Genomic DNA, 15,861 nt, shown 5'->3' with positions numbered 1-15,861 from the left:
CAAGCCTATCATTACCAGCTAGCATTTGGGATTTTTTGGAATGCCTGTTGCTGTGGCAAACCACAGTCCTTCCGCCTCCGGGATTCTCTAGCCACAAGTGGCACGTGACCCACCCTGTGTCAATGAGCATCTGTGAACTGGTAGAGTATAAATGGCGAGACGTCTGCCCTGAACCCTCAGAACTCTGAACACTGCCCATCTCTGATTGAGCAAGAAGACCAGAGAGAAAGAGACAGAGACAATGAAGACGTTACTCTTCCTTGCCCTGCTTGGTCTGTTCGCTGTGTGTCAATGTCGACGTGAGTACCCTCATTTCCAATTGATTTCTCTCCCCACCCAGAAGCTGTATCTGAGTGATTGGCACATCGCCCAATTGTGGGTTACCCACCGTGGCCCTAGCGGGGTGCGGTTGTCCAGGATGTTGGGAAACTGCCTTGATTGACCACTGTCAATGCAAAGGTGCACCTTGTGAGTTGCATGTGCATTTACAAACCCATGGGAGAGACAGGTTGGAAATTGCCCCTTTACGAGTTGTAGCTTTGCGAAGACTATTTACAGAGTTAGCCGTGGAAAACTGGCAATGTTTGTACAAGATTGTTAGACGTTTACCCAGACATGAATCAGATTAACAGCAGGAAGAGTTTGGAGGCAAAGTCCTGAATGGCTTGGCATCTCATGCCTTGGTGTAGGAGTTATTGAGCGAATCTGAGAGTGAGGAAGTTGACTTTGTCCCTTGGAAAATCTCCAATCTAAAATAATTGAATGGTCCCAAATGGTGACGGACAAATGTCATGTGGGAGTAAGAGTTTGATTTGGAGTCTGTAATGAGTGTTTGACATGCAATCCGATCACTTTCTATTGGCACTGCCTGAGAAATTATCATTCAGTAACATCACAGAGGCATAGCTCTGGGTGCTCACCTCAATCCCTTTGATCGCAAACATTTAATTCAATACTTTCCAGGCACATGCAATTCACTCCCCGAGTTTTGTTCAATTCAGAACGTATTGGTTCTAAATGGGACGCCAAGGCCATGGAGACTGACAGGGATGGTGCCTAGTGACTCTCCCTGGGTCAAAGTGCAGGCTGTGGCCATTAGCGGGCTATTGAACCACACAGAGCATCGCAACTAATCTACATCATCCAAGCTCAGCATCTGAAACTCACAAGCAGATTGTTGGAGAGCAACCAAGACAGGAATAGTTAGAGATCAGGAGAGAGGGAACGGATGGAGGTCAGGAGAAAGGGAATGTATAGAAAGCAGGAGAAGGGAATGGATAGAGATTAGGAGAGAGAGGGAATGGATGGAGGTCAAAAAAATGAATATAGAGGAAAGAGAAGCTTAGTGATTGCTCCCCCTCCTGCCCTGTTGCTCCATTCTGTCTGGCTCAATAAAGCATTGCAACCTTATGGTCTTCTCATTATCATGAGGGCTGTTGAGGCTAGGTCATTAAGAATATCCGAGGCTAAGGTGGACAGAGTTTTAATCAGGAAAGGAATTGAGGATCATGGGGAAAAGGCAGGACAGTGAAGTTGAGGATTATTGGATCGGCCATGATCTCATTGCTTAGTGGAGTAGATTTGATGGGCTGAATAGCCTACTTCTGCCCCTATGTCTTATGGTCTCACTAATTCAGACAGCAATAGGAAGATAAGCCCTTGGTACCATTACTGGGTTTTAAAAAAAATCATTCATGGGCTTTGCTGACTGGGCCCACCGTTTATTGCCTGTCCCTTGTTGCCCCCTTGAGAAGGTGGTGGTGAGCAGACTTCTCGAATCTTTGCAGTCCATATGCTGTAGGGCCACCCAGAATGCTGTTAGGGAGGGTTAAAGAATATTGATCCAGCGTCACTGATTAACTAGTAAGGAGAGCTTGTATAATATTTGAGTGTTGTAGGTTTCTGGCGACCTGGCAGAGTTGTGGAACCTTCTGAATTCTCCATGACTGTGCTCCACCTCTGAATGCCACCTCACCCCATGCTGAGCAGCAACTGCAGAATTCCTCCCTCCACATCTCCTCTCCCATTGATGATGCTCCACATAAACACTGCCATGACCAGAAGTTTGGTCGTCTCTCCTAAAGTCTGTTTTGGGGATTTTGGGCTAATTCTTAAAAATCCGATTACACTCAGTGAAGAGAATAGAGACATTTACAACCCAGGACCAAGAGGAGGCCACTCAGGCCTTTCAAACCTGCTGCCCCATCTGATTTTAACCTCAACTCTACATTCCTGCATATCCCTGATAACCTTCCTCCCCATTGCCATCAAGTATCTATCTCCCTTGCCCACCAAAATGTTTAGAGATTCTGCAGTCACTGCCTTTTGAAGAAGGGAATTCCAAAGTTTCTCAACCCTCTGAGAGAACATTTCCTATTTCCTCCTCTCTGTTTTGAATAGGTGCTCCCTTAGTTTTAAACAGAGACCCCTACATCACACAATCCTTACTCTGTGGAAGCAGGCCATTCTACCCATCAAGTCCAAACAGACCCTCTGAAGAGAATCCCTTCCCTATCCCTGTAATCCTGCATTCCCCCATGGCTAACCCACATAGCCTGCACATCTCTGAACACTATGAGCACTTCAGCATGGCTAATTCACTGAACCTGCGCATCTTTGGACCATGGGAGGAATCCAGAGCACTCAGAAGAAACCCACACAGACATGGGGAGAATAAATAAATTCTACACAGTCACCTGAGGGTGGAATTGAACTTGGGTCCCAGGTGCTGTGAGGCAGCAATGCTAATCACTGAGCCACCGTGACACTCACAAGAGTCTCCATAGATTGTCCCAGAAGAGGAAACATCCTTTCCACCCGGTGAACTCCCCTCAGGATCTTGGATGTTTCATTTAAGTCACCTGACTCTTCTAAACTCCCGAGGATACAGGGCCCATCCTGATTTGCCTTTCCTCATCAGGTAATCCGCTCATTTCAGGAATTAGTCTGACGGTATCACTCAGTTAAAGGCCCTAAATAAATATATGGATTCATTGAGGAGAAAACTGGCCCATTAGAGGGCCCTGATCTGCTGTCATCTGCCCCACTTCAACATCACATATCAGCAACTTCAAACCGTCCAGCCGGGGACTGACCACACTCCCCTTTAACCTCCAGTGGAAGTCTCCAGATTCACCAGCTCCCAGGAGACTGTCACTCAGCTGTTCATCAGACTGGAGCTGCCTAAACTATCTCCCACAAAGTTAATGCATTCGAGTAACAGTCCACAGACCACAGACAAAATTCAGAAATTACACTCCTGAGACATTGCAGAGGGAGCGCCACGTTTTTGGAGGGTCAGTGCTGAGTGATCACCGCAGTCAGAGGGTCAGTGCTGAGAGAGCACTGCACTGTTGGAGGGTCAGTACTGAGCAAGGGCCGCACTGTCGGAGGATCAGCACCAAGGATGTGCCGCGCTGACAGATGGTCAGTGCTGAGGGAGTACTGCACTGTCAGAGGGTCAATGCGAAGGGAGTGCAGCACTGTCAGTGGGTTAGGGCTGAGGGAGTGCTGCATTGACAGGGGGTCAGTGCTGAGGGAATGTGGCACTGTCAGTGGGTCAGTGTGGTGGGAGAGCCGCACTGTTGAAGAATCAGTGCTGAGGGAGTGCCGCACTGTCGGAGGGTCAGTGCTGAGGGAGTGCCGCACTGTCAAAGGGTCAGTGCTGAGGGAGTGCCGCACTGTCGAAGGGTCAGTGCTGAGGGAGTGCCGCACTGTCGGAGGGTCAGTGCTGAGGGAGTGCCGCACTGTCGAAGGGTCAGTGCTGAGGGAGTGCCGCACTGTCGGAGGGTCAGTGCTGAGGGAGTGCCGCACCGTCGGCGGGAGGGGTCGGTGCTGAGGGAGTGCCGCACTATCAGAGGGTATCTGAGGAAAGTTTTCAATTGGTTGAGCAATCTTTCTGGTGTGTACCACTCGCACTAGATCATTGTCCCAGGGATCATGGTCTCCCCAGGACCCTGGTTAACCTCTGGAACCACATCGGTCCATACAGCCAGTCCCATCACAGAATGGTAACAGCACTGAAACTGGCCAATCTGCCATCTATGTCTGTGCCAAACACAAAATAAGCCAGATGGAAGTGGATATTGCAGATGCTGGATATCAGAGTCAAGATTAGAGTGGTGCTGGAGACGCACAGCAGGTCAGGCAGCATCTGAGGAGCTGGAAAAATCGATGTTTCGGCCAAAACGTCAATGTTTCCTGCTCCTTGGATTCTGCCTGACCTGCTGTGCTTCTCCAGCACCACTCTAACCTTGACACAAAGTGAGCCAGCCATGCCTGATCCCACAGTGCAGCCTTTGATCAGTACCACTGAAGTAAGTATTTCTTTATTCATTCATGCATAATCCCTATCCAGTTCATGAGGATCCCACATACACTCTGTTCCTCTCATTGCCATGCCTCACAGTTGGCTTTCTAACCTGTTCTTAGTTGTTTCAGTCTCCTTTAGAGGTATCACAGCTTCAGAAACTTGAGGGAGGAAAGATTTCTTTCTGTTTTCTGCCTCAAACCTCCCTTAATGTTCCACTGGAATCTTCTCACCCAACACTCTTCAATCTGCAAAAAATCTGGTGGTTTTCCTTACATTGCCACATCTCTTCAGAATCTGAAACACTTCTGCCACATCCATCCCCCTGCTCCTACCACACAATCTGCTTCCAACAGCCCCCAACCTTTCCTTTTGTCCATTGCCCTCCCAGACCCCCTCCATCTCTAACACAACATCCATCACCCAGTATGGAGTCACATACTGACCACAGAACTCCAACTGTGGATCCACTGAGGTTTAAACCACCCTAATGTACACAAACACTCACAAATACAGACAAAGACACATACAAATACAGACATACACCCACACACAAATAAACATACTTAAACAAACACACACATACGGCTTGAGTGAATCAGTTGTCCGCATCACATTGTCGAATCAAAACATTTTGATTGAAAACAAATTAAAAGTCTGAGAGCATGATCCAGAGATGGGGAGTGGGTCTGAAAGTGATGACGGTAGAGAGTTTGAAATGTTGCCTATGTCTACCATAAAGGGAACCATCAAGACAGCAAAAACAAAAAAAAATCCTCAAAGTTTGTGAGAAGATATGTAGCTCGGGTGCTCGTTGTTGTGGTTCTGTTCGCCGAGCCGAGTTTTTGCAACAAAAACTCCCAGCTCGGCGAACAGAACCACAACAAAAAGAATCCTTACAGTGTGAATACAGGCCATTCAGCCTATCATGTCCACACCAACACTCCAAGGACCATCCACCCACAGACCCTACATTTCCAACAGCCAATCCACCTTAATCTGCATATCTCTGGACTGTGGAAGGAAACCCATGCAGACACAGGGAGAACATGCAAGCTCCACAAAGACAGTCAGCTGAGGCTGGAATTGAACCTGGGTCCATGGCTTGTTAGCCATCATACTGCACAGAATCATTGCAGTAGGATCTTAACATTAGAAGAGAAGAAGACCATTCAACCCACACAGCCTGTTTCGCCCCTTTCACCATTTTCAAGGTGAGCAAAACCCACATTCCTGAGGATCTGTCAGGGTAGAAGCTAAAAGCAGGAGTCTAGGACCAGAGGGCAACAGAGTAAGTGGTTACCCAGTTAAAACAGAGATGAGGAGGAATTTTTTCTCTCAGATGGGAGTGATTCTGTGGAATTCTTTAACCGCAGAGGGCTATCAAGGTTGAGTCAAGGCTGAGAGAGAGATTTTTAACCAGGATGGGAATCGAGGGTTATGGGGAAAAGGAAGCAGAGTGGAGTTAAAGATGATCAGATCAGCCATGGTGTCATTGAACATTGATGCAGACTCAATGGGCTGAATGGCCTATATCTGCTTCTGTATCTTAAGTCATTATAGTGTTAGAACACCATTATCCATTATCCCAAGGATATCTGTGCGTGTGTGTAATCATGCTGAGTTAGAGTTAGACAAGACTTTCCTGTATCTCAATTTCACTTTCCTTTGTTCAATTATCCTCTATACCCAAGTCAGTCATAGATCTACTGATTCTGGGATTGTAGGCTTCATCTCTCTCTCTCTCTCCACAATCAGTTGCTTGTTATTTTTGGAGGAGCAGGGATCAGATTCTCAAATACCACTCTGTGGGAAGCACTTCCTGATTTCACGACTAAATACTTGCCTCTCACCCTAATGTGATGATCCTCTTCCTTTGGAGTCCTTTCTCTGAGAAAAGGATTTTTCGCTATTAGTCCTATTTAGTTCTTTGATAATTTTCAAAACCTCACTCAGATCAAAACCTCAATTATCTAAAACTCCAGGATGATATTGATGTGATTACACACACGCACAGATTTCCTTGGGATAATGGATAATGGTGTTCTAACACTATAATGACTTAAGATACAGAAGCAGATATAGGCCATTCAGCCCATTGAATCTGCGTCAATGTTCAATGACACCATGGCTGATCTGATCATCTTTAACTCCACTCTGCTTCCTTTTCCCCATAACCCTCGATTCCCATCCTGGTTAAAAATCTCTCTCTCAGCCTTGACTCAACCTTGATAGCCCTCTGCGGTTAAAGAATTCCACAGAATCACTCCCATCTGAGAGAAAAAATTCCTCCTCATCTCTGTTTTAACTGGGTAACCACTTACTCTGTTGCCCTCTGGTCCTAGACTCCTGCTTTTAGCTTCTACCCTGACAGATCCTCAGGAATCTTGTATGTTTCAATAAGATCACCTCGCATCCTTCTAAACTCCAGTGAGTATAGACCCAACCAACTCAGAAGACAGTCTCTCTGTATCCAGGTTCAGTCAAATGAACCTTTCTCTGGACATGGCTAGTAACAGCCCAGACTATGGTAGCCAGCAATAATCAGAAACAGGTTGTGGATTGTGCTGCTCATTAATTGAGATTGCAGTTAAGTAGTAACACTGGAATGTGACTGGCTCAACTGGCTCTGATGGGGCCACAAGGTTGCGGAAAGCTAATTGTAGCTGTTAGAGCCACACCTCTGACGTTCCTCTGTTTGGTTTCAGACCTTGGACATGCTGTGGTTCGGCGCAGTGCCGAGAGCAGCAGCCGCGAATGGGGCAGAAATGGTGGCAACAGTGACGACAGCGATGAGTATGGCAAAGCATACGGTAATGGGTACAATGGGTACGGCTATGGGTATGGCAACGGCTATGACAACGGCTACGACAGTGGCTATGATAATGGATACGGCAATGGACATGACAATGGCTATGACAGTGGCTATGATAATGGATACGGCAATGGACATGACAATGGCTACGACAGTGGCTATGATAATGGATACGGTAATGGACATGACAATGGCTATGACGGCGGTTATAACACATATGATAATGGTTATGACAACGGTTACGGCAATGGTGATGAGAATGGTTATGAGAATGGACACGAAGATGAAAGCAGCGACAGTGATGACAGTGACAGCAATGGTGAGTGCACACAAATAATTTTCTCAAAGTTTCTTTAGAATCTGTTATTAGGATATGACTCGCTGTATTGGGCATGTCAACAGGACCTTAATGTAGTGCTGACTGCTTCTGAGTTTTCACGCAATGGCAGAACCATGCATACCAAATACATGCCATAAATTTACAAAATACTGTGCTGCTGGTGTTTAAATAACCTTCAATTCCAAAATGATGTCCTCTTCTATTTCAGAGGCCAACGGAAATGGTGATTGGAATGGAAATGACCATGGGGCTGGGAACGGGCACAAAAATGAAGTTGGATATGAGAATGGATACGGATACGGAAATGGGAAAGGACATGGGAATGGAGGTGGTAACGGATATGGGAATGGGCACAGAAATGGAGACAGGAATGGATACGGGAACGGCAATGGTAATGGATTCAGAAATGGAAATGGGAATGGAGGCAGGAATGGCAATGGGAATGGACATGGTGTTGGAAATGGGAATGGATACGGGAATGGAAATGGGAATGGAGACAAAAATGGAAATGGACACAGGAATGGAAATGGGAATGGGCACTGGAATGGAAATGGAGATAAGAATGGAAATGGGAATGGGCACTGGAATGGAAATGGAAATGGAGACAAGAATGGAAATGGGAATGGAAATGGGAATGGAGACAAGAATGGAAATGGGAATGGGCACGGGAATGGAAATGGGAATGGAGGCAAGAATGGAAATGGGAATGGAAATGGGAATGGAGACAAGAATGGAAATGGGAATGGGCACGGGAATGGAAATGGGAATGGAGGCAAGAATGGAAATGGAAACGGACACGGGAATGGAAACGGTAATGGAGATGGAAACGGAAATGGGAAAAGAAATGGGAATGGACTCAGCATCGGAGATGCCAAGGGATACCAGAATGGTCATGGGAAAGGAGCTGGAAATGGCAATGGGAATGGAGGTATGTGTTTTTCATTTCCTTTCCTATTCTTTTCACAAGAGTCAGGTTAAATCCTTACTGATTGTAATAGAAAAGTAATAATTCTCAAAACACTCACAGAAATGTTGTTCGAAATGGAGATGTCTCTTGGCCAGTCAGCCCATGGCAATAGTTGAGTGTTGGAATTCAGTGACTGCTAAGAGAGAGGACAGACACCTAAGAACATAGAGCTTCAGCAGAATGAGCCAGAGGAGGAGTCACTGATGAGGTTCAGGGGTAATTCCATAAAGTGAGAAGCTTGTCCCTGCCAGTAATCCCAGGAAACATTGAGGAATATTCAGGACAGACCATTGTGGGCCTAATGTGGGGACATCTCCAAGGGTGAGGGTGAGGGTGGGGGGAGACATTTGGCTCCACTGGAGTTGATCTACAGAAGCAAAGCATCTGGTCCAGCTGAATTTGGAAGATCCTGTAAATGCCCAATTGAAGGGAAAGAAAGACATCTCATCATTGAAACTTCACTTCTGTTTAGCATTCAGCTTTGATGCCATTGTCTACAACCTTCTCCCAACTCTCTCAAACAACATGATGCTCTGAAATACCCAAACCCCACTCTTGATCATGCATTGACATTTATGTGCACCAGCATTCACTGCTGCATCCTGGAACATCAGACTCCCCAATGAGAAAGAATGTGCAATTTTATAACAAGTGAGGCAGGAGATGAGTGATTGTTGTTTTATACAGCAAGCTAGAATCATAGAATCCCTACAGTATGGAAGCAGGCCATTTGGCCCATCAAGTCCACACTGACTGTCTGACGAGCATCCCACCCAGGCCCACCCCATCCCTGTAACCCTGCATTTCCCATGCCTAACCCACCTAGCCTGCACATCACTGAATACTATGGGACAAGTTCCCATGGCCAATCCATCTAACCTGCACATCTTTGGACTGTGGGAGAAAACTGGTGCACCCAGAGGAAACCCATAGGGTGAATGTTCACACAAACAGTCACATGAGGGTGGAATCAAACCCTGGCGATGTGAGGCAGCAGTGCTAACCATCGTGCAAATCGAAATGGAGCTAGACTCCAAAATACAGACTGAACTATATTTCACCAGCTGCATTTGAGCAGTAGGTCTGTAAGAATAAAATAGAAATATAATCTGATAACAGCAAGAAGCTGGAAGCCCTCTCTGTCTCTTACCATGTCTTCCTCCCCTTCGATATCAAACCTGGGTCCCTGGCACTGTGAGGCAGCAGTGCTAAGCACTGAGCCACTGTGCCAACCTGCAAGAGTTGTTGAGATCTGGAATATGCTGCCTGAAAGGAGAGTGAAGCAGATTCAATAAAGATTTAGAAATGGGAATTGGGGAAGGATTGCAAAGGGAGCTGTAGAGAAAGTGTAGAGTGTGTGGGACTGTTGGAATCCCATTTTAGAGAGTTGGCACAAGCAGAGTGGGCCAAAAGGCCTCCTGTTCTGTTTGTGGCAGCGTACTTTATATTTAGATTGAAGGAAATTCAAAGTCAACGCAAGCCAATCTTCCTTTACCTAGTGCTGCCTCATTGGGGGCTGGGGGGGAGGGGGGCTACCATTTACGAATGGGTTTGTCCTTCAAAGAGATGTCAGTTGATTGGTTAGAGTGAAGGAAGGGAGAATGGCAGGGGGTGAACTATCCAGTGACATCAGGGAGATGAAAGTTGAGGGGTCTTGTTGGGTTGGGGGGGGAATGGTGAAGGAATTTCGAGGAGACATGGGGAGGGCACAGCATCACAGTAATGTCCCTGGGCCAGTCATCCAAAGCCCCCAGGGCTAATGTTCTGGGCTACAAGGGATCAAATCCTGCGGCAGGTGGTGAATTTTGTATTCATTTTTTTAAAAAAGGTTCTGAAATCAAGTAAAAAGCTAACTTAATAACTTGTTGTTAAAAAAAAGGGAGACCAAAGGGACCTTCCTAAGGTGGGCTGGGGGAATTCCAGAGCCCAGGGTTCCAGGCAGCTGAAAGCATGGCTGTTAACATGCAAGAAAAAGGCTGGTGCTGTCAGTCTGTGAGCATGCAGCTTTTCTGGGTGTGACAGCCAGATGTTGCCATGGATATTGAGGACTCAGAGGCCTCAGGTTCCAGACCTCAGGCTCCAAAATCCCGTAGAGGTCAGGGACTCCCTGAGCTCCCGTGAGGCTGGGTGTCCTGTTCCTGAGGCAGGAATTGAGCTCTCCATGTGAAGGTTGAAGAAATGGACAGACCTCGATGTCTGAGTGGGCTGAGGAGTTGATTCTTTCTTTGTTTAATCCAACTCTGCTGTTGGGCTGACTTTTAAACCGTATAGGTCGGTCTCCAAAACGCAAGGAACGTACATCTATTTTGACTAATTACCACCTTGAAATATATTATCATCTAAAATTTGCTTGCTGTCGTTCTGTAGGTGCTGGAGCTGATGATTCCAGTGACTCCAGTGATTCCAGTAGTTCTAGCGAATCCAGTGACTCCAGCGACAGCAGTGATTCCAGTAGTTCTAGTGATAGTAGTGACTCCAGCAACTCAAGTGATAGCAGTGACAGTGATGACTCCAGTGACTCTGATGATTCCAGTGACTCCAGTGATTCTAGTGACTCCAGTGACTCTGATGATTCCAGTGACTCCAGTGATTCTAGTGACTCCAGTGACTCTGATGACTCCAGTGATTCCAGTGATTCTGATGATTCCAGTGATTCTAGTGACTCTGATGATTCCAGTGACTCCAGTGACTCTGATGATTCCAGTGACTCTGATGATTCCAGTGATTCTAGTGACTCTGATGATTCCAGTGACTCCAGTGACTCTGATGATTCCAGTGATTCTGATGATTCCAGTGACTCCAGCGATTCCAGTGACTCTGATGATTCCAGTGACTCCAGCGATTCCAGTGACTCTGATGATTCCAGTGACTCTAGCGACTCTGATGATTCCAGTGACTCCAGCGATTCCAGTGACTCTGATGACTCCAGTGACTCTGATGACTCCAGTGATTCCAGTGACTCTGATGACTCCAGTGAGTCTGATGATTCCAGTGATTCCAGTGACTCTGATGACTCCAGTGACTCTGATGACTCCAGTGATTCCAGCGACTCTGATGACTCCAGTGATTCCAGTGACTCCAGCGACTCTGATGACTCCAGTGATTCTGATGACTCCAGTGATTCCAGTGACTCAGATGATTCAAGTGACTCCGATGATTCCAGTGACTCCGATGATTCCGACAGCTCCGATGACTCTAGTGACTCCAAAGATTCCAGTGACTCAGGTGATTCCAGTGATTCAGATGACTCCAGTGATTCCAGTGACTCAGATGACTCCAGTGACTCAGATGACTCCAGTGATTCCAGTGACTCAGATGACTCCAGTGATTCCAGTGACTCCAGTGATTCCAGCGACTCCAACGGAAACAGTAATTCTGGTTGAGTACATTCTTTCATTTCATTAGATAGCTTATACAATCATACATAATGGGAAACTTACATCATGTTATTTAAAAGCAAACATATAATGATATAGCCATTAACATTTATTGCTGAGGTCATTGAAATTGCAGTTTCTCACTGGGATACAGTTCCTGAAGGGGCTGATTGTCACTGGGATACAGTTCCTGAAGGGGCTGATTCTCACTGGGATACAGTTCCTGAAGGTGCTGACTCTCACTAGAATACAGTAAAGTTACAGAGATAGAGAAAGGTGAAGGGGCTCAGGGAGAGATGGAGAGAGACAGAGAGGGCAGTAGCACCTCTAGCCTCATGGCGGGTTCCTCCAATTGCTCTCCACATGAATGAGCCACTCAAGGGAATCATTCCCTTATCAGGGTCTTGGGGAGCCCTCTCTGCCCCAAGGGGTAAAAGGTAATGTCAGGAGGGATGAGAAGGGGGAGGGATGTGGGTCGAAAGGGGCAGGGAGTGTGGGTGGTGGAGAGGGGCAGGGGAGTAAGAGGGTTGGGAGGCAGGGAGTGGGATTTATTCATTCTTTTATTTATTCGTTGAATGAAAGAAAGGATTGAGCTTTACTGTGATGCCTAGAATAGGTGAATTGCCTGCAGAATGGTATATCCAATCTTCAACAACTGAGAGTGAGCAATTGGCAGAATAGAGGACATTTTAGAAACTCATTTTCAGATTAAGGTGGAGACAGGGACATTTCCCGATCTCAGGGTAAAAGGGTTAGACCAAAGAACATTCACTAATGTTGTTGTCTAATCCAGAAATTCACCTCATCTTCATCACTCCTAAGAACATAATAACTAGGAGCAGGAATAGGCCATTTGGCCCTTTGAGCTTGTTCCACCATTCAATAAGATCATGGCTGATCTCTTCATGGACATAGATCCATTTACATGCCCACTCATCGTATTCATTAATTTATTTACTGTTCAAAAATTTATCTTTTACTTTAAAAAAATTCAATGAGGCAGCTTCAACTGCTTCACTGAGCAGGGAATTCCACAGAATCTCAACCCATTGGGAGAAGACGTTCCTCCTCAACTCAGTCCTAAACCTGCTCCCTCTTCTTTGAGCCAGTGGAAACAGGCTCTCTGTTTGGATCTTATCTATTTCTTTCACAATTTTATGTTTCTATAAGATTCCCCCCTTATTCTTCTAAATTCCAATGAGAATAGTCCCAGTCTACTCATTGTCTCCTATAAGTTGACCTTCTCAACTCCATGATCAACCTAGTGAACATCCTCTGCAGACCCTCCAGTGCCAGTAATCCTTTCTCAAGTAAGGAGACCAAAACTGGACACAGTACTCCAATTGTCGCCTTGTTCTCACCCTATACAGCTACAGCATAACCTCCCTGTTTTTATACTCCATCCCTTTGCATTGAAGGACAATATTCCATTTGCCTTCTTAATTACCTGCTGCACCTGCAAACCAACTTTTTGTGATTCATCCACAAGGACACCAAGCTTCCTCTGTACTCCCTCTACCTCAGTTTTCCCACACAATCTCTCAACAATCTCACAATCTCCATAGCCAGCAATGTTAAAGAAAACGACTGGATCCTCCCTGATCCCCTCAGACAATTTGGTTCCAGCCTGACCTCAGAGATAGCATTGGGCAATTGGTTTACTGATTCTCTCCCAACCACCAATCCTGGGCTCTCTCTCTCCAGCTCTTGGAACTTTTCATTCAGGAATGAGTTTGAACTTCCCATTGTCCCCCAAAAGTCCAAAAGACAATTCTGCTCCTGCAACGTTCTAAAAATACTGTAAAATATTTTCTACAGTAGATTGTTCCAGTTTCCAGTCACCATCATGAGGTTTTGTAATCTGACTTGGAAAAGGTTGAGATTATTCCCAGGGCAGATCTGGGAATGGCCAGAGAACTGCTCCATCATTCATACAATTGAGGAAGACCAGAAGACAATTGCACAGGTGTAAGCCACTTGGCCCCTCCAGCCTGCTTCACCAGGATAGGATAGGATCCTGCCTGATCCAAATTTCCTCATCCACTTTCCTATCCTCCCCCTATAACCCTTGATTCCCTGACTGCCTGAGAATCTAACTTTCTTAGCCTTAATATACACATAGACTCTGCCCCCACAGCTCTCTGTGACAAGGAGTTCCAAAGATTCACAATCCTCTGAGAGAAGAAATTCCTCCTCATCTCAGCCTTAAATTGCTGCCCCCTTATCCTGAGGCTGTGCCCTCTGGTTCTAGACTCTCCCATGAGGGGAAACATCCTCTCAGTATTGGCCCTTCAGAATCTGATATGTTTCAATGAGATCATCTCTCATTCTTCTAAACTCCACCGAGTGCAGTGTCAACCTGTTTAGCCTTTGGTAATATGACAATCTCTCCATACCAAGGTTTATCTGAATGAACCTTCTTTGAACTGCAGGTCGCTGAGAACCTACAGCAAATAATTGATGAATGCTGAACAGGAAGGAGCAGGAAGGAAAGAAGGAGGAGAAGAAAGAGGTGGTGAGAGAGGATAGGATGAGGGAGAGAGTGTGAAAGATTTGGACAAAGAGAGATCAGGGTGGAAAGAGGCAGTGGGAGATAGTGGGATGGGGGAGACAAGATGGAAGAGAGGGGCGTGAGAGAGATGAGGGGAAAAGTGGAGAGGAGGTGAAAGAAAAGGGAAGAGAGAAATAGAGAGAAGGTGAGGGTGTGTATATGAGAGAGAAAGCAAGGGAGAGTTGAAGGGAGAGAGTCAGGCCAGAAGTGTAGGGGCAGGGAGTGTAGGGACATGAGATCCCTCTTTGCAAAGTCAGCTCCTCGATTGAACAATTTGGTGAAAGTGAAAGTTAGTTGTAACTAACTTTACTGAAGCTGCCCCTCCTGCTGGGGTACTCCGTTTGCTCACTGTTCCAGTGCCCGCTCCAAATGGAAAAGTTCCGGTTTTGCTAACTGATGAAGAATTGAAACCACAGCAACGGTTTATGAAATCTAGGAGTCTCCTCTCCAACAAGCCAGGGTCCTGGGGAGGGAATACTCTGGGGATGTGAAACTCAGATTGTACGGTTACTGTGGGGTGAGAGGAACAGCCCAATACTGAATACAGATTTCCACTTTACAACAATAGCAACTGGCTATGTTGAGACACAATAAAAGATGCTAAAGCAATGCAGTTTACTTCTTTTTTTGAATGGTGAGTTCAGGTGAGTGTGACTGAATGCTCTCCTTTAATTTGCCTTTTTATACCTGAGCAGAGTAACATGTCTATAGAAAGGAGTAATGAGACTGAGATTCGGTGCCTTTTCCAACAGACGATTTGAGCTGGATTTGAACATGAGAATGTGTGAAGTTTCTTCCCAACTTTAAACAACACAGGAAATCTTTCTGCTCCTTGTCTTGACCCCAATCCCTCTGCTATCTCCTCAACTCCCCTCTGTGACCTTTTCCTGCTTTTCTGAAATGTCACTGTAATTGCTACTGTTCTTTTCTTGCAGGTAAATCAGCAAAGAAATCAAACAAGAAGAATTAAGCAAACGGTGAGGAGCTGGTGAGAAGGCAGCTCTCTGTCTGTGCCTGACCTCTCACCCCCTTGCGTGCTGTTGTTAATAGTTTTGTGGTCGTCGTGTGAATCCCAGGTTCCCCTTGATCTGCTTCATCCTGAATGTCAATCCCTCCTGGGAATGTGTGCAATCCCTGTCTATGTTATGGTCCTTCTGCCTGTGTACAATGCAATAAAGCGATGTTTGTGTGAACCAGACCCTCTGCTCTCTCTTGTAGATGCTCCCATCCCCAAGAGTTCATCTTTACCACCACATCCCCCACCAATCCATTTGCCCATAGACTGGGGGAGGCAAACAGCTCACCACAAACACAGAGTGAGGCAATGGGGAAGTAAGGGAAGGTGGAATGCGTGAGGATTTGGGGGAGGGGGGAATGGGGAATGGGATTGGGGAAAATGGGGGGGGGATGAGGAGTGAGTGGGGAAGAGGAAAGTCAGTGCCTTTGAAGATTCTCTTTCTCTGGATGGTCTCAGTGAGGTTGTGAGGAAACGTCTGTTTGTG

At 46.2% G+C, this 15,861-nt stretch overlaps 1 protein-coding gene across 1 annotated transcript; it reads left to right on the top strand.

Moving 5' to 3' along the window:
* Window positions 1-238: 238 nt before the first annotated feature.
* On the top strand, window positions 239-15,534 carry LOC132831172 (fibroin heavy chain-like). Its single transcript, XM_060849183.1, has 8 exons — window positions 239-299; window positions 7,018-7,443; window positions 7,673-7,795; window positions 7,869-8,392; window positions 10,799-11,134; window positions 11,235-11,242; window positions 11,325-11,809; window positions 15,295-15,534. The coding sequence occupies exons 1-8, from the start codon at window positions 242-244 to the stop codon at window positions 15,327-15,329; spliced, it is 1,995 nt and encodes a 664-aa protein (XP_060705166.1). The 5' UTR covers window positions 239-241; the 3' UTR covers window positions 15,330-15,534.
* Window positions 15,535-15,861: the final 327 nt, after the last annotated feature.

Source organism: Hemiscyllium ocellatum, chromosome 33 (genome assembly GCF_020745735.1).
Source record: "Hemiscyllium ocellatum isolate sHemOce1 chromosome 33, sHemOce1.pat.X.cur, whole genome shotgun sequence".
In the NCBI taxonomy this organism is placed as follows: Eukaryota; Metazoa; Chordata; class Chondrichthyes; order Orectolobiformes; family Hemiscylliidae; genus Hemiscyllium; species Hemiscyllium ocellatum.
This window is presented reverse-complemented; position numbering and strand designations above follow the sequence as displayed.